The sequence below is a fragment of the Gaeumannomyces tritici genome (assembly GCF_000145635.1).
Source record: "Gaeumannomyces tritici R3-111a-1 unplaced genomic scaffold supercont2.5, whole genome shotgun sequence".
Taxonomy (NCBI): Eukaryota; Fungi; Ascomycota; class Sordariomycetes; order Magnaporthales; family Magnaporthaceae; genus Gaeumannomyces; species Gaeumannomyces tritici.
This window is the reverse complement of record NW_008804549.1, coordinates 3,063,477-3,078,690: the sequence shown is the minus strand read 5'-3', so window position 1 is coordinate 3,078,690 and position 15,214 is coordinate 3,063,477. Positions and strand designations below refer to the sequence as shown.

The 15,214-nt window shown below is 59.3% G+C and overlaps 7 protein-coding genes across 7 annotated transcripts; 3 read left to right on the top strand and 4 right to left on the bottom strand.

Annotated features, from left to right (window-relative positions):
* Positions 1–166: 166 nt before the first annotated feature.
* On the bottom strand, positions 167–1,613 carry GGTG_10035 (hypothetical protein). Its single transcript, XM_009227896.1, has one exon. It carries the CDS (start codon positions 1,462–1,464, stop codon positions 397–399), a length of 1,068 nt encoding a protein of 355 aa, XP_009226160.1. The 5' UTR covers positions 1,465–1,613; the 3' UTR covers positions 167–396.
* Positions 1,614–2,029: 416 nt separating this feature from the next.
* On the bottom strand, positions 2,030–2,230 carry GGTG_10034 (hypothetical protein; the record flags this gene model as incomplete). Its single annotated transcript, XM_009227895.1, has 1 exon — positions 2,030–2,230. The coding sequence occupies one exon, from the start codon at positions 2,228–2,230 to the stop codon at positions 2,030–2,032; it is 201 nt and encodes a 66-aa protein (XP_009226159.1).
* A 250-nt stretch (positions 2,231–2,480) lies between these two features.
* GGTG_10033 (tRNA ligase) lies at positions 2,481–4,910 on the bottom strand (the record flags this gene model as incomplete). The annotated part of the gene is made up of 1 exon (XM_009227894.1): positions 2,481–4,910. One exon carries the CDS (start codon positions 4,908–4,910, stop codon positions 2,481–2,483), a length of 2,430 nt encoding a protein of 809 aa, XP_009226158.1.
* A 1,574-nt stretch (positions 4,911–6,484) lies between these two features.
* GGTG_10032 (hypothetical protein) lies at positions 6,485–7,251 on the top strand. The gene has a single exon (XM_009227893.1). The coding sequence runs from the start codon at positions 6,883–6,885 to the stop codon at positions 7,105–7,107; it is 225 nt and encodes a 74-aa protein (XP_009226157.1). The 5' UTR covers positions 6,485–6,882; the 3' UTR covers positions 7,108–7,251.
* A 90-nt stretch (positions 7,252–7,341) lies between these two features.
* Positions 7,342–10,251, top strand: GGTG_10031 (hypothetical protein). The gene is made up of 2 exons (XM_009227892.1): positions 7,342–8,097; positions 8,223–10,251. The coding sequence occupies exons 1-2, from the start codon at positions 7,752–7,754 to the stop codon at positions 9,797–9,799; spliced, it is 1,923 nt and encodes a 640-aa protein (XP_009226156.1). The 5' UTR covers positions 7,342–7,751; the 3' UTR covers positions 9,800–10,251.
* An 879-nt stretch (positions 10,252–11,130) lies between these two features.
* GGTG_10030 (54S ribosomal protein L17) lies at positions 11,131–12,867 on the top strand. Its single transcript, XM_009227891.1, has 3 exons — positions 11,131–11,422; positions 11,530–12,266; positions 12,376–12,867. The coding sequence occupies exons 1-3, from the start codon at positions 11,374–11,376 to the stop codon at positions 12,670–12,672; spliced, it is 1,083 nt and encodes a 360-aa protein (XP_009226155.1). The 5' UTR covers positions 11,131–11,373; the 3' UTR covers positions 12,673–12,867.
* GGTG_10029 (peroxin 26) lies at positions 12,789–14,911 on the bottom strand. The gene is made up of 2 exons (XM_009227890.1): positions 13,985–14,911; positions 12,789–13,904 (listed from the first exon to the last, which is right to left on the bottom strand). Exons 1-2 carry the CDS (start codon positions 14,461–14,463, stop codon positions 12,959–12,961), a joined length of 1,425 nt encoding a protein of 474 aa, XP_009226154.1. The 5' UTR covers positions 14,464–14,911; the 3' UTR covers positions 12,789–12,958.
* Between the last annotated feature and the right edge of the window lie 303 nt (positions 14,912–15,214).

Genomic DNA, 15,214 nt, shown 5'->3' with positions numbered 1-15,214 from the left:
CTAGCAGGGATTGACTTCGGTATGACCCCTGTATGTAGAGAAACAGCCAAATTACGCTGTGCAGTTACATGGCACTCCCACAATGTTTATCTGATGTCCTGGCTTCGTGGTGGTGGGATCGCACTTGTTTTTGACTTTCCGCCGCGGCTCGTTCTGGTCAAATAAACCGACATGAGAGGGTAGATGGACATATGTTAACACCGAGCACATATATGGGCACCTTCTCGAAGCCCAATTCTTGGAGGATTTGCACTACTGCAATACCAGACATGCACGTCAAAGCATAATACAACGGAGCTTCCATTTGGCTGGATCCCAGAGGTAGTAGGTAGGTGGGCAGATGTAGACACCGGCATGTCCCGATACCAAGCCACATACATCGTACAGCAAACAGCTCTATGCCTCGCCCTCCTTGGCCTCCTCCGGGCCCTTGGCCTCGTCCTCTAGCATGGTCCTCCTACCCTCGAGAGTAAGCCAGACGCTCTTGCCGGTGCCCTCGAGCGCCGACGTGAGGCCGAGGCCGGCGCTCTGGAGCATGTGCACCAGCTGGGCGCGCAGCCCGTCGCGGCCCCCCTCGATGCCGCCGATCCACCTTACGCCGTCGTTGTCGAAGACGCGGTCCTCGACGCGGCCACCGACCAGGAGCAGCTTGTGGAGCGCGCTCTGCGTCGTCAGGTCGTAGTAGCCCGGGTTCTTCCTGCGCGTCGGCGCGGGGAACGCCGGCGGGCTGGGGGCCAGGATGGATAGCGCAGCGGCCAGGTGCGCGGGCGACACGGCCGGGAACGTCAGGAGCGCCACGGGCCCCACGAGCAGGGGCCCCAGCTGGCCGTACATGGAGTCCGCCGGGAGGTTGTCCACGTCGACGGCCGAAACCTGCTTGTACACGGCCATGGAGAGGTCGTGCGTGTACCCGCCCTTGAGCGCCGCCTCGGTCGCGGTGCCCGAGGTCTGGCTGTTGGGGTCGAAGAACTCGACAATCTTCAGGGCCTGGTCGAGGATGCGTGTCCTGACCACCTGCAGCTTGACGTGCTCTGTGATGTCGACGGGGGCGGGGCCGCCCTTCACGGCTGGCGGGGCGGGGACGCTGGCCAGCGCCGTTCTCAGCTCACGGCGCACGGCGGCCCATTCTTGTGAGGTGAGGCTGTTGTGCTGGAAGACGAGAGTGAGGGGCGTCGACCTGAGCAGCGCCGTGTATGCGCGGAGTAGCTGGGATTTGCGCGTGTCCGGCCGGCGGGCGCTCGGAGGCTGTGTGGGAGGCACATAGTTGGCTGGCAGCTGCAGCCCCGCTACCTTGGCCAATGAGGCGGCAGTCGCATATCTTCTTCTTGCCGGAGCGGCCAGGTCTGCCGGGGCTGATGTGACTGCGGCAAGGACTGGGATGAGGTATCGCTGAGATCGTATCGAGTGTTGCGACTGTTGTATGAGGGAGGCCGCGGCCTTTGGGCACTGAAGCCGTGGCGGCATGCTGAAGGGATAAGAAAGCCCTCGTCAATTGGGCTGCCTAGCGCCTCAACTTCCGCTGCAAGACGCTACGAGGGGTAGCTTATTGGGAGTGGGGTGAATATCTATCTGGTCGTCGCCCATGATGGTTCCGTTTTGAAGCCAAAAATTTGGATGCGATCGCGACCCCTGCAAGGCGAAATGCGCACAGGCCACACAGGCCACATAGGCGTCAACCCTAACCCGGCCCGGCCTATAACACGGATATCTCTCAGGACCACCTGGAGATCGGGGACGACAGTTGAGCAAGCAGTTGAGAGTTCAGAGGGAGAAGGCGACTAGCTCACGGGCTTCTACAGCGGGAATCGTTTTACCTTTAGTTGTTTCCGTTGTTCGCCATGGATATTAGAGCATCTACCATTCTGAACTACACATGTTCGCACCATCACCGAAGTAGTCATGCAGGGCTAAAGCTAGCCTGGTGATTTAAATCCAGGTTGGAGTAGAGTGTAGGGGCAGGTATGATTCAACTAAACTGAACAATTCTTTTCAAGTTTCCCAACACCGGCGCACATCGACAAAAGAGAGTCTAGACCTCTATACACCTGGTGCCAATGAAGAGCCTGACCGATCTCGTGAAAGACATTAGGCTAACCTTGGGTAGCACGAGACCTGCCATCGTGACGGTCTCCTCCAGGACGATATCTGTCACCGCGGCCACGATCTCCCTGCTGATTGCCACGCTTCCGCTTCTCCCGGTATTCGCGGTCTCCTCGACCACGGCTTCCATGCCCGCCGCCGGCACCACTATCACCGCGCCGATCGCGGTTCTTCTCATGTCCCTGAGCTCCCCGGCCTACACGGCCGCCAGTCTCCCCTCGGCCATCGCAACCATGGTTTCCAGGGGCTTCACCAGCTGCCTGGTGGTCCCGGCGCTCCAGCATCTGGCGTCTACCAGAATCCATTTGTCCCCACTTGTCCTCAGGCGCCAAATCCTTCTTTCCGCAGGACAACGGCGCAGACTGGCCCTCGACAGTGCTCTACCTGGAGAGGACTGCTTTGACCGTTCCCTTCAGGATAGGCCGGTCCTCGAAAGGGATTTGATCGATCTTGCCACCATCGGTGCTCTCATCAAGCCAACGCGCCAACAAGTCGTTGCTCTCCTTGGGCTTGATCGACATGTCCCTGGTGCCGACCGTGATATGCGGTACCTTGTTGAGGCACTCCCAGCCTTCACCGCCATCGGGATTTACCAGCCGTACGACGATGGACATGATTCGATCGTCAAACACGACACGCTCGAGCTGCACATCGCACCGGCCCATCTCCGGCATGGATGGGTATGGGACCGACGGGTTCGCCGTCTTGGCCTCGGCGTTCATGTTCGAGTACCGATCCCACAGCTCTGGCCGCTCGCCCGAGCCGGACTTGTGAATCAGAGTGACATGGAACTGCGGTTGAATCCGGCGCGTCTGCTCTAGCATCTTGTACATCCTCGACTGCTCCGGGGTCGTATTCTTGAAGGCCTTCTCCAGCGCCTGGAGCACATCCTGAGCTGGCACATTGACCGAAATGTACTCGATCTTCAGCTTCTTTCCCGGTGGGGGCGGCGGGGGCTGGGTCTGCGTCGTGTTTTTGTTGGGTCCCCTGCTGGAGATGCTATGCCGCATCTCGGGTTGGTAGTCGCTAATGGCGACGGCGATGGCGGTGTCCATCTCCTCAGCACTCGGAACTTCAGTGATCAGGTTCGGGTAAAGGCCGTGCAGCTCCCTGATAACAGTCTCCAGGTTTGCTCGGCTGTCGGCGGTAGGGTCTAGGCGGATAATGGCGTCGAATCCGATGTCAGGTGCCGCCATCGGGTTGCATGGCTCAAACCGCCCAATGAAGCCCTCCATGATGCCAACCACCTTTGCCGTATCCGAGGCAGCTTGGATTGTCTGATGGTTGTCGCCACGCGCGAAGACGCGCCCCTGCGTGACCTTGCGGATCTCGTCTACGTCGTCGTGCACAAAGTTGAGCGCAACCATGATCGCCGTGGGGTGTTGAATCTTGACGTCAGTCAGGATCTGCTTCCGCTCGTGGCGCTGGGCGTTATTGCGGTCTGCAACCACGGCACGGTGTTCCTTGAGCTCATCTAGAACCCACTTTGTGAACTTGGGCGGGCGGCCCTTGCCCTGGATATTGTCATTCTGCACATGTCCGAAGTCGAGCAGGTGGGACAGGGCAACGGCTATCGTCGTCTTGCCGCAACCGATGGTGGCGATAGGCACGAGGATGACATCTCCAGCAACCTCGGTTTTTACCTCACCTCCAAACTCGGGTTCAAGGTTGGCAGCGTCTGAGCCCTTGAGGTTCTTGAACTTTAGGAATTCATCTCGCAGCGCAATGATACCATGGTTTTGATTGTAGGCCTTGACTAGGTTCGGGTCGGTAGCGAGGCGTTTGCGTGCGAAAAGCAGGTACTCCTCGGTGATCTTCTTGTGCTTCTTGAACTTGGGCGGCTTGGATGCGATCAGGGCCCTTGTGCACTCGCGCCACTGGCGGTACATCAAGTACGGCTCCTCGAACTTGTACTTGAAGAACCAATCTTCGTATGGCACCTTGGCCGGGTCGTGAGACTTCCTGCACCGGATAACGAAGCCCTCAACATCCCGTCCGTCGTAGGCGCCCGTCTCAGCGACATTGTCCAGGAACGTCTTGGTCGAGTCGAGATCCTCAAACGTGAGGAGTCCGACCTGCTTGAAGCCCCAATCGCTGGCAAATGACTGGACTAGTGAGCTGGCATATGTCCTGAAAGAGGGGAGGTTGAGGTTGATTCCGTGCAGGTAGAGGCCGGCCTTGTCTGGGCCGTAGGCGAGAATGTGCTCCTCGAAGCTGTCGTCGCATAGCTCGGCGACGGCGGTGACATTGCGGGCCCTCAGCTCCCTGGCCAAGTCCTGAGTGGTCTTGCCGATCTTGTCAAGCTGCTTCTTGATCAGACGCTCCCCGGCAACCGCGTGGCTGAGATCGGCGTCACTGCGAGGGCCGGTAGAGTGCTTGGAGCAGACCAACAGTGTATCATCCTCGAGACCGGCGATGAAGATGATGCAGCCATTCTCCTTGAGCGTCAACTCGTAGGGGCCTTGTGTGGTTTTGCGCATGTTGTCCCACTCTGTGGCGTGCACCTCGCCTGTGTTGAAGAACTTGTCATATCCCCGTACGGCGATCTCGTAGTGGCCCGACTCGGGGTTCCGCGTGGTGAAGAGGCCACGAGCGTAGGTGGGCAGGTCTCGGCGCTTGTAGTCCCAGTCCTGCATCCGCCACGAGTCGACGGCGATGCCGGTGGGAGAATCCAGCACCTTGAAGCGTGTCTTCTTGATGCGAAATGCCTTGTTTCCTGGCATTTTCTGGACGTGCCGTTCCATCTCGCGCACCAGGCCCGTAATAACCTCGGGCTCCTGGGCCGCATACGGCACCTGAGGGGTTGCCATCTCTGCCTTCTTCGCCTCAGTCACCCGAGGCAATGACAGGGAAAACGGCCGCCAGAGAGCCTGGTTTCCCTATACTGACTGCTCGCCTTGGGATTGGGCGATATGAGGTGGGGGACCAGGCTGAAGAGAACCTGCAGCTGAGGATGAGGTGGGGGTGGTATTGGAGCAGGGCCACGAGAATTTGGCGTTTTTGGTGCAGCTGACGTAGCGTTGGGCGCAGCAACAAGGAAGCCAAGGCCATGTCTGAAAAAGGCAGAGGACGTGCTAGCACTGCATCCGCAACTGGACGCCGTACCTGCCTTTTTAAATTCCTAGATGTCGCACAGCACAGATGGGCTGTGTTTATGGGTGAGAATTAACGTGTATGACGAGACGACGGATCAGATACCAGCCTCAACTACTACCCACCGTGCCTGGGAGGGAGCCCGCCCCGAGGAACCACGCCTGGGCTGTACAGTGCTGTTTACGGTGACTCAGCTGGCGGACCAGGAATGCTACATTCAGCAACAGGGCGAGCAAACCCCAGCCCCAACATGAAATCCACAAGCGGCCTCAAAGCAGGAGTCCGTCCGCACTATTTTTCAAATGCGAGAAGGCAACGAGGCAGACAGCCACACAGCCCAGCCGCCTGGCCGCAAAGGAGGCGTAACTGGCCCGGGCAGACACGCCGATCACCCCTTCCAGGATATGCCCGATTATGTAACACAGACGCCGACCCTTCACTACCAACCTCTAAAGCAATGGCTGCATTTCAACGTCCCTCGGCGCCTTTATTCAGGGACTCGGTCACTTTCTAGCATAGCCCGTTCGAAGGCGGTGGGAACGAGGGCTGTCTCGGATTTGACCTGTCCATCTGACCGACTGTCCAGGTCCATGCCTGGCTTGTACTCGATTACAGTTACTCGATGCCCGTAGAAGCGCGTGAGCACTGCACGGGCTCTTGGGAACTAAATGCAGTATGTCGCTAGTCAACTCATGTCGACTCGACGGTGATTGACATGATCGTTTTGTGTCAACCAGGGCTGCGATGGTAGGCATGGGGACTGGAGAGGAGAAAATCAACTGCACGAATTGCTCAGGAGCCCACCCTCGGGGCATATCGACGCCTTCAAGCGCACACCCCGCAAGCCACGTGGACTATACTTTGCATCTGGCGCTCCAACCCTTGCCTTCGGTGAACTGGGCTGCGTGCGCACAAGGCGTGCCGCCGTCGGTTGCCTGCCACACCCATCCCGCTCCGCCAATTCCTGTCTGCCTTTTGCCGGGACGGAGGGAGCGGCTCGATGAGCAAATCGGGAGCATGACGTGAAAGACCCCGGTCCGTCGATGAACAGCGCACGCCAAGTTCCCGCAACACAAGACACCTAAGACCCGGTACCCACAGGTATTCACCAACACGCCAATGTCCACACACACTGGATGATCACGCAGGTACGCGACGAGTAATTGCAGCCCCGTGGCACTGAACAATCCGCTAGTCCCCAAGTTGCCCTGCAGGTCTGTCGTAGTCGCCTCCTTGGGTTGGGAATTCAGGGGGTTGTGTGTATCTGTGTGTGTGGGCGAGTAATGGACGAGAATGGCCAACATGTACCTGACTGCAAGTTTTGGAGCCAGGAGCGGAGATGGTTGATGCGCGGATGCCTGGGCGCCTAGAATAGTTCCCCAATCCTTCACGGATCGCGAGAGACATGAAGCACTATTGATGGCTGTGTAGGGCCACCTACCTGCCCGGGTACTAGTCACCTGCCCTCTTGTCCGCGTCCCATGTGGACCGGCCAAGTGGAACACACAGCGGGCGCTTCACGGTAGCCGCAACCGCCCTTTTGCTTTGTGTTGCGCTTCACTCATACCTCTCTGCTGCTTCATCCGGGCACCAAAGACTGGTGCGTGCACCCTCAAAAACAACAAATAACCTGAGCAGTTCAATTTCGGGTTGGGTTAGGCTCCGCAACACGGCTGAGTGAGAGTCAGAATGTCGGAGGGGGGCTCCTTCCCCGAGTGGTGTGCGCCAGCTTTCTCCAATGAGCGAGGTGGCGCCGGCAGCAGGCCTGGTGTGGGTGGCGGCGAGGGTGTGACCCCGGCGGACTGGGGGAGGAAGGAGCACTGGACCTGGCAAGTGCGTGACAGAGCCAGAGAATCAGCGCCAGAAGCAGGACCCATAGAAAGAGCCCAAGCTCGACAGCGGAAGCACCTGTGAAAACGGAAACGGAAATGAAAATGAGGACGAAAATGAAAAAATAGGCGTATTCTATTCACATTTGTTCAGTTTACATCCTGTCCTATCTCCTGTGATGCCCTGGTTCCCTGACGCCTAACCGACTGTGTGCCTGCTCGTATTTCCGTCTTCGTTCTCCGGTACCTAGCTGAAGGTTTGGTCAACTGGTGGCTATGGCTAGCACGTTGACCAGGTTCCCGTAATTGCTATTTTGTCGCCCATTTGTACGGGTGGTCAGTGTGCCTTCCTCGCATACCCAGAACGCACGTATACATCTCCAATTGCGCGCGGGGTACCCACGCATTTCTCACCTGGCCCAGGAACCGCGCCAAAACCGATCCTCTTTGCTCTCCATTTCGTCCCCTTCCTTTTCCCCTACCCACCAGTGCTTCCAAGCATTTGGCCAGAGCCATTGTGCACAGCAGTTGCTGAGCAAACCCCAGCACCACCAAAACCCACTCACTACCTTACACCACAGGCAGCACCCGATCCGCCGCCCAGCAGTGAGCGTCTCCCAAAATCCGCTCCAAGAAACCGAGGCCGCGTCGCCATCAACTGCTGGGCCGCATTTTTATGCGCTGCCAATCCCCTGATCCCCAAATCCCTTTCGAGGTCAAGTCGAAATCATGGCCGAACAGTGTATTGTTTGTCTGGAGAATCTGGACACAGCTGTGTCGGCGACCGAGGACGCGACGTCTGGAGATGCTGCGGTTGGCCAGAGCGGAGGCGAAAGGAGCTTTGCCGCGGGCGAGCCCTCGTCAAACCGCGGCGGCGGTAGCAGCACCTCCGCCGCTAGCACCGTCCTCGATCCCACCCCCGGCTCTCACCACCCCAACGGCGACGTCGCCGTCATAAATGCGTGCGGCCACAGCCTGCACAACTCCTGTCTGCAGGCATGGGCTGCCAAGGCGAACAGCTGCCCCATCTGCCGCCATTCTTTCCATTTGGTCGACGTTTACGATAGCGTTGGAGGTACGTGTGCACCCGTCCCCTCACCCCGATACCGAACCCCAAGAAGGTTCCCCTACCTGGGGGTTCCCTGAACACCCTCGTGAACAAAGTCAAATGCTGATGAGTCGCCTGTGTGCTTATTTTAGGTAATCTACTCAAGTCCTACAGAGTCGAGGACAAAAAGCAAGTCGTCGAGTTCGACCCGCAAGCATGGCTCAACGAGAACCCCGACGACGAGGACGACGAGGAGACGACGCCCTGTCCTGTCTGCAACTCCGACAGCGACGAGGACGTGCTCCTGCTGTGCGACGGGTGCGATGCATCATACCATACCTACTGCATCGGACTCGAGGACATTCCTGACGGCTCGTGGTTCTGCATGGAGTGCGCTCCTGTCCTGGGCGATTTCGAGGATACCCGTCCGCCTCGCCGCTCCAACAACCGCCGGCGCAATGACTTCTTCCCGCGCACTCGTGCCACCATGCGGCGTGCTCGGAGGCGCGCGCGCTCCGATGAGTGGCAGGGCGCTTGGGGCGAGATCACCGGCCGCGTCTTCGACGCTCTTGATATCGATCTCGACTCCCACGACGGAGATGATGGCCTGTGGGAGTACCGCAGGTCGAGGCAGCTGCGTGAGCGGGAGCGGCGCGAGTACGAGAACTGGCAGCAGCGCATTAATATCGCGTCGCGTCTCGGGCTCCGAGAAATATTCGCCGGGAACATGCCGGCCTCGCTAATCACCCACGCCAATACCCAGCAGGCTGCCCCTCCACCTGAGACCCCCGAGGTGCAGCGTGCGTGGGCCACTCTCGACAAGGCCCGCGAGCATAACGGCGAGGGCTCCAGCGGCCATCGCAAGCGCAAATCACGCTCTCTGAGCGCTTCGCCAACAGAGCCCGTCGCCCCGGAGCCCGAAAGGAAGCTGAAGCGGCCCCGCACTCGTCGCATCGCGGTGACCGGTGAGGCTTCGTCGTCCAGGCCCGAGGCACAGGGCCCTGGCCGTGCTGTGGCCCCTGCGGAACCCACACCCAACGGCAGCGGCTCGGCATCCAACGCCCGGTCGCCTCCGGCCATGGAGGAGGCGCCCTCCTTCTTGTCGTCCCTTCTGAAGGAGGTCGAGAATAGTAACCCGTCTGATGACGAAGCCATCAGGAACTTATTTGGCGACAACCGCGGCCCGGTCGACGCCTCCTCGCCTGGCTCATCGCCCACGCCTTCAGCATATAGCAGCCCTCGCGCGAACTCGCTCACACCGCCTCCCCAGCTTCAGGCCAGGTCCACCCGGCCCACCTCGCCGACATTGTCACTGAGCTCTCACATCGAACCCATCTACCCCCGGGCGAACTATATTCCACACAGACCTGCCGCCGAGGCGAGCGACTCGGAGGCTCGGTCGCCGAACCAGGGAGGTTCGGAGCTTCGCCAGCCCCGGCCTAGAAGGTCTCAGGCCGTGAAGCTCCCTCGGTCGCCCGACTCCTCTCCCACCAGGCCGCAACTTCCTCTCGAGATGAAGGAGAACATCAGCAGCCTGGTTCGCACCGCGCTGAGCCCGCATTGGAAGTCGAACAAGCTCACTGCCGACCAGTACTCCAGCATCAACCGAGACGTGTCCCGGAAGCTTTACGAAGAGATCACGGATCCTTCGAGCGTCGACGAGGATTCCCGTCGGGCTTGGGAGACCAAAGCCAATCAGGAGGTTGCGCGCGCCGTTTCGGGTCTGTAGGCCTGAGCTCATGAGCGACTTGATGAAACGAAGGTTGCCCTCGAGGCTGCATGATATGTATGAACAGCACAATAACGGCGTTTTCGGATGGGATGATCTCGTTAGATACCCAGGAGCATCGCGGGGTTTTGGTCAGGTGACCCCAAGCTCTGGGGGCCTTTCTTCTTGTCATAATTGTTTGTTTTGAGTTTTTCTTGCTTGGTCTTTGGGCATCTGTCTTTGGCGAAATGGCGATCTTTTCAGGCGAACGGGGAAGGGAGCATGGAACAAGATACCTCACGTATCCGCCACGGAAGTGGTTGTGAGGGGATCATGTGTTTTTTTTTCGCCCAAGCACGGCGATTTTTGTTGATACTAGTTATTCTCGATATGTCGGGACATCCAAAGCTCAAGATAAATGCACACTGTTGGCTGCTGTACCAAAATCTTGCTCGTCGGCAGTACTAGGAGAGATTTTAGCGATTTCCCAAGGACGGCATGTGCCACCACCAGGTGGGAGCGCACGAAAGTTGAGAGATCGTAGTCGCAAAAAGGCATTGCAAGAAGACAAGGAGAGGATGGAAAGGAACGGTGAGAACCCAAATGAACAAGTTGTAGGTCAATCAGTGGCCGTCTGCCTGTTCATCAGGAGTGCCTCAGTGCGCATTGAAGCCGTTCCCATTCCATGCTTTAAGCAAGATGATAGGGCTATTCTGTCGCATGCGACTTGGAGAGCGCCGTCGGAATCCTGGTTTCTGTTCCGCTCGAGCCGACCGACGATGGAGCGAGCGCCTGGCAATGGCTTGGAAGGCAGTGAAATTTTTTTGTCCGCAGAATACATCTAACAACCACCCGGTCATCAGCTTGCCCAAAAGGGCACAGGAGCTGCTAGCGAAATTAGTCTGCTTGGTTTTTACTCTGGGCACACATAAATGGTCAGAACGTTCTGGCGGAACAGGTCCTGATGATAAGGATTGATGCCTTTGGATATGAAGAAGAGAAGGAAGAGAAGTGGGAGGCCGGGAGCGAGCGCACGAGCTTGGAGGAAAGTAGGTGGACGAGGATGGCGCACAGACCAGATAGCCCACCAATCACGTGGATTGCGCATAAGGTATACTTGAGTGAATGTGTGCGTGTGCTTGAAAGTCAGGATGTTTGTTGAGGGTAAACGAGTATGATATTATACAGACGGTGGTAGTATGAAAGTAATCAAACATTGTTTCCACCTCTGGTCTCTAAACTGTTTCCATAGCTGAAGTTGGAGACTCGACATGCATGGGAATGCAGCCTTCAAGCCCCTACTTCGAGTCGAGCCGCCTGCCTCGGTCTCAATCCAACGTTTGAGGCAAGTGCGCCAATCCTCCACACAAGCGACACAAGCTCAGTGGTTGGTGGGGCTTTGGCTGGCGGTACGTACCCCCCCAAAAAATTCGGCCGCGACCAGAAAGGTTACGCACCGAAGGCGGCAGTTAGCTTCAGCAAAAGCGAAAGGAGCTCCGGCCGAGCCATAACAGCCATTGAGATTTCCCGGAGCGGTTGACTGACCTAGAACTAGGTGGTCACCAAGAGTTCTCGGCCTGCTCCCGTCCGACGCCATGTCGGCGTCAAGTAGAGGCTGGCAAGCCCTCGGGGCGCTATCAAGACGTTGGTCTCTCCCCCATCCCCTCATCAGCCTCGTGCCCCGTGTTGTTCGCATGAGCCCCTACCGTCCCCATGGCCCCCTCCAGCTCACAATGCCGTGTGGGTTATAGGATCACCTCGGGTATGCGCCCAATGCGCTAGGACAAGGCCGCTGTGGTCGACACACAGGACACTCGCGACAGCCGCCACCACCATCACCGGCCCCGTCGTCGAGCCACAGCCGGCACCGACCGCGGCAGGCGCCGTGCAGCCCCCTCCCGCGACCGCCGCCGCCGCCGTTCCCGAGCTGCCCCAGCACGCCAAAGCGCAATACAGGATCCGGTCCGGCCTCATCCTGACGCGGGCACCGATCCTGACGCGGGAGCCAACCCCGTTCGAGTCGGCCTTCTTCCTGTACCAGAAGCGGCTCAACGAGCGGCTCGTGTCGCCCTTCTTCAAGGGCTTCTTCTTCAAGCCCGACACGCCACCCATGCTGGACTGGGACCTCAAGCTCAAGGAGCGCAAGGGCATCGTGTCCAAGGAGGTGGGGCTGTACCGCGCCCGCGGCGTCTCGGCCTGGGCCGACGAGGCGCCCCTGGGCAGCTCCCTGGCCGACCAGGCCGCGCTGCGGGAACGCCTGGCCGCCGACGCCGAGGTGCGCTTCAGCGACGACGGCGAGCTCATCGCGCCGCAGGACCGTGTCCCAGCCGAGATGCCGCTGCCGCGCACGACGCAGGCCGACGAGACCAAGGACGTCCGCCGCCTCGACCGCGCCCTCGACAGGACCCTATACCTCGTCGTCAAGGGCAGGGATGGGTCCTGGCAGTTTCCGAGCGATAGGATGTCGACCGAGGAGAACCTGCACGAGGTGAGTGTTTGAAAGGAGGTGGGCATTGATACTCACTGGGGGGAATAGCTATGCCCATAGGTTTTGTTGGTATGTACTAACCTCGTTGAAAAAAAAACAAAAAAAAAAGACCGCCGCCCGTGTGCTCCAGCAGGCCGCCGGCGTCAACATGAACACGTGGATCGTCGGCCGCGTGCCCATCGCGCACCACGTCGTCGAGCCCGTCCTCGACAAGGACTCCAAGGCGGTCAAGGTCAAGGGCTCCAAGACCTTCTTCCTCAAGGGCAGGATCATGGCGGGGCAGGCCGACATCGCGGACAACAAGCTCGGCGTCTCCGACTTCAAGTGGCTGACGCAGGAGGAGCTCAAGGAGCAACTCCCCCCTCCATACTACCGCAGCATCAGGAACATGCTGGCCCTGCGCTGAAGAGGAGCAGCGCCTCCCGGCCCGGCTCGAGAAGCCCGGAAAATGGGACAGTCTGGAAATGACATCAAATGACCCTGTACATCATTCTCTCTCTCTCTAGCCATGTTTTCACAGCAGTGCATTGTGGCGTGTAACATAAAACTCTGCCGGTCGCATGCATGTCATGATATGCCTTCGTAACTCAAGGTGCGCGTGTCATTCTCGTGAAATAAACAGGTATGGAAAGGAGACTATTGAGACAAGAGGCCATAAGAAAAGCGTGAAGAGAAGGAAGAGACTGGAACGCTCAAAGATACGTGGCCGTGGCGCCCATGCGGGCCGTGGTCTTGACCTTGTCCCACGAGGTCCTCAGGATGCGCGACACCCGTTCCCTGATCCTCTGGTTGCTGAGCATGGCGAGGAGCCCGACTATGAAGGCCAGCATGCGCAGCACCACCGTGGGGTTGGACTGTATTGACGAGGTCATGCCCTCGACGACCAGCCTTCGGATATTAGATATTATGATTGCGGCGCGGGCCCCTACCGAGAGGGGAGCCGTCGCCTTCGCCTTTGCCTTGTCGTGCGTCTTTGACGCGTGCGCGTGCGCCGAGGACTTGCGCCTCACCCCTCCCGCTCCTCCTCCTCCGCCGCCACTGCTGGGCGTGTGACGATGCTTGGCCACGGCGGCGCGCGGGGTGGACTCGATGCCGTAGTCGACCTCGCTGCTGCCGCCCTCCCTGCGGAGGCGGTCGTCGTGCTGCTGCTCGAGCCGCCGACGCCTCTCGTGCTCCTCGTTCTCGGCGCGCAGGCGGCGGGCCTCGTGCAGGTCCTCGCGCAGGCGCTCCTCCTGGCGCTCGCGCTCGGCGCGCTCCTGGCGCTCCTGCTCCTGCTGCTCCTCCTGCAGGCTCGAGAGGGCCTGGAGGAAGGCCTCGCGGCGCTCCTCGTCCAGCACCGAGCTGACGCTGATGAACTCGCGCGCGTAGTCCCACTCGTTGTTGCGGATCAGCACGTGCAGCGTGTAGAGCTCCAGGATCTTGACGCGCGCGTTGAGGTCGCGCGGCGTGTCGGCGCCGCTGGCCGACGAGTTCTTGATGGGCGAGCGGTGCCTGCGCCGCGGCGTCGACGGGGCGGCCGGGGTGCCGCCGAACCTGCTCGAGAGGTCGAGGTTGGGCGCGTTGGACGACGCGAGGTAGCTCTCGAGCTTCTTCTGGTTCAGGCTCTGGTTTGTGGCGTGAGCGAGAAGGAGGGTGGCCCTGGATGTGGTTGTCAGTAACAAAAAGCAGAGGCGGGAACATAAAACAGAGCACCAAGTCGGCAGTGTTAGGCAACTTACAAGTTGATTACAACGTCCGAGTCCACGTCGCCCTCGACGCCGTGGTATCCATTCCTGACCACCTCCTCCCAGATGGCGCCATCGCGCACCTTTGTGCAGATTGCCCTCCACTCCTGAGTGCCGAAGCTGGCCTTGCCCTCCTCTGGGTGCAGCTCAACAATTGCGTTCAGGGTGGTGAGATACAAGCTCCACACCTTCACTCTAGTCGTCCGTGAGGCTTTCGCGACCGGGGCAGGCTCCACGGCATCATCCTCGCCGGGCACGGGGGTCGGCGTGACAAGTGGCAGGACGGTCGACAGGGCCTCGGGCAGTCGTCGGGTCAGGAAGAGGGTCGATGCCTGGCGGTACGACTTTGAGACGCTCGAGGTCGAGTGGCGCGACGAGTTGGACGATGCGAAGGACGAGATGGAGGACCTGAAGTTGAAGGCCTCGGAAGCCGTCGGGCTGAGAGTAGCGGTGGGTGACCCAGGGAAGGCCATTGTGGTGGCTTGCGTGACGGAGCTGGACGCGGCCTGCGTCGTCGATGTTTTTTCGAGGCCCGTCGTGGCGGCCTGTGTCGCCTGCGGTTGGCGTGGCCGAATCGGTAATGCTTTGTTTGTTAGGCAGTGATGACAAGTGAGAGTTCGTGTACAGGCGCGTACTCGATGATGGCTGGTGTTTGGTAACTAAACAAATCCAGCAAAAACACTCCCTGTCGTGCTCCCACGGGCTGAACAGATTAAACAAGCATGTGTCGGCACTGTAGGGAGCAGAATGGCGTGTGCGAGGTTGTCGGTTGTCATTGAGCTCAGCAATTCAACGAGCGCGAGCAGCTGGTGGTTGAGGCGTGCATCGCGTCGCCCGATTCTAGGCTGGGTTTCCCGGCTAGGTTGTGTGGGGAGAGCAGAAAAATGCCAGGCCACATGGCTGGAGCGAGTCGGTCTTTTGCCTCGGCTCAAAATGACGAAGCCGTTTTGATCGAAAAGGGCAGGGGGCCTCTGCCTCTGCCAGCCCCCTCCCTCCACTCTCCGCTACCCATCGCGGAATGTGCCCCAGCCCGGAGATTACCTGTGCGTCGGCGCGGGCAAATCGCCGTGCTCAAGCCGTCTCCGGTTTGCCTTTGTTTTCTCCCGCTGTGAATAATCAGCCCAGTCAGAGTTCGTGTTGTCATGTCAGTTGCACATAGGTCGTAAACAACCACCAGCTACAATGTCTCTAGCTTCCAGCCTCACAGCCCGCCCTTTCGCCTGA

Bases quoted from the DNA above. Each gene is read 5' to 3' on its own strand.
- GGTG_10035 (XM_009227896.1), bottom strand. From the start codon at position 1,464: ATGCCGCCACGGCTTCAGTGCCCAAAGGCCGCGGCCTCCCTCATACAA.
- GGTG_10032 (XM_009227893.1), top strand. From the start codon at position 6,883: ATGTCGGAGGGGGGCTCCTTCCCCGAGTGGTGTGCGCCAGCTTTCTCC.
- GGTG_10031 (XM_009227892.1), top strand. From the start codon at position 7,752: ATGGCCGAACAGTGTATTGTTTGTCTGGAGAATCTGGACACAGCTGTG. The intron at 8,098-8,222 runs GTACGTGTGCAC...TGCTTATTTTAG, and splicing joins CGTTTACGATAGCGTTGGAG to GTAATCTACTCAAGTCCTAC.
- GGTG_10030 (XM_009227891.1), top strand. From the start codon at position 11,374: ATGTCGGCGTCAAGTAGAGGCTGGCAAGCCCTCGGGGCGCTATCAAGA. The intron at 11,423-11,529 runs GTTGGTCTCTCC...TGTGGGTTATAG, and splicing joins CCTCGGGGCGCTATCAAGAC to GATCACCTCGGGTATGCGCC. The intron at 12,267-12,375 runs GTGAGTGTTTGA...CAAAAAAAAAAG, and splicing joins CCGAGGAGAACCTGCACGAG to ACCGCCGCCCGTGTGCTCCA.
- GGTG_10029 (XM_009227890.1), bottom strand. From the start codon at position 14,463: ATGGCCTTCCCTGGGTCACCCACCGCTACTCTCAGCCCGACGGCTTCC. The intron at 13,905-13,984 runs GTAAGTTGCCTA...AACCACATCCAG, and splicing joins TCGGACGTTGTAATCAACTT to GGCCACCCTCCTTCTCGCTC.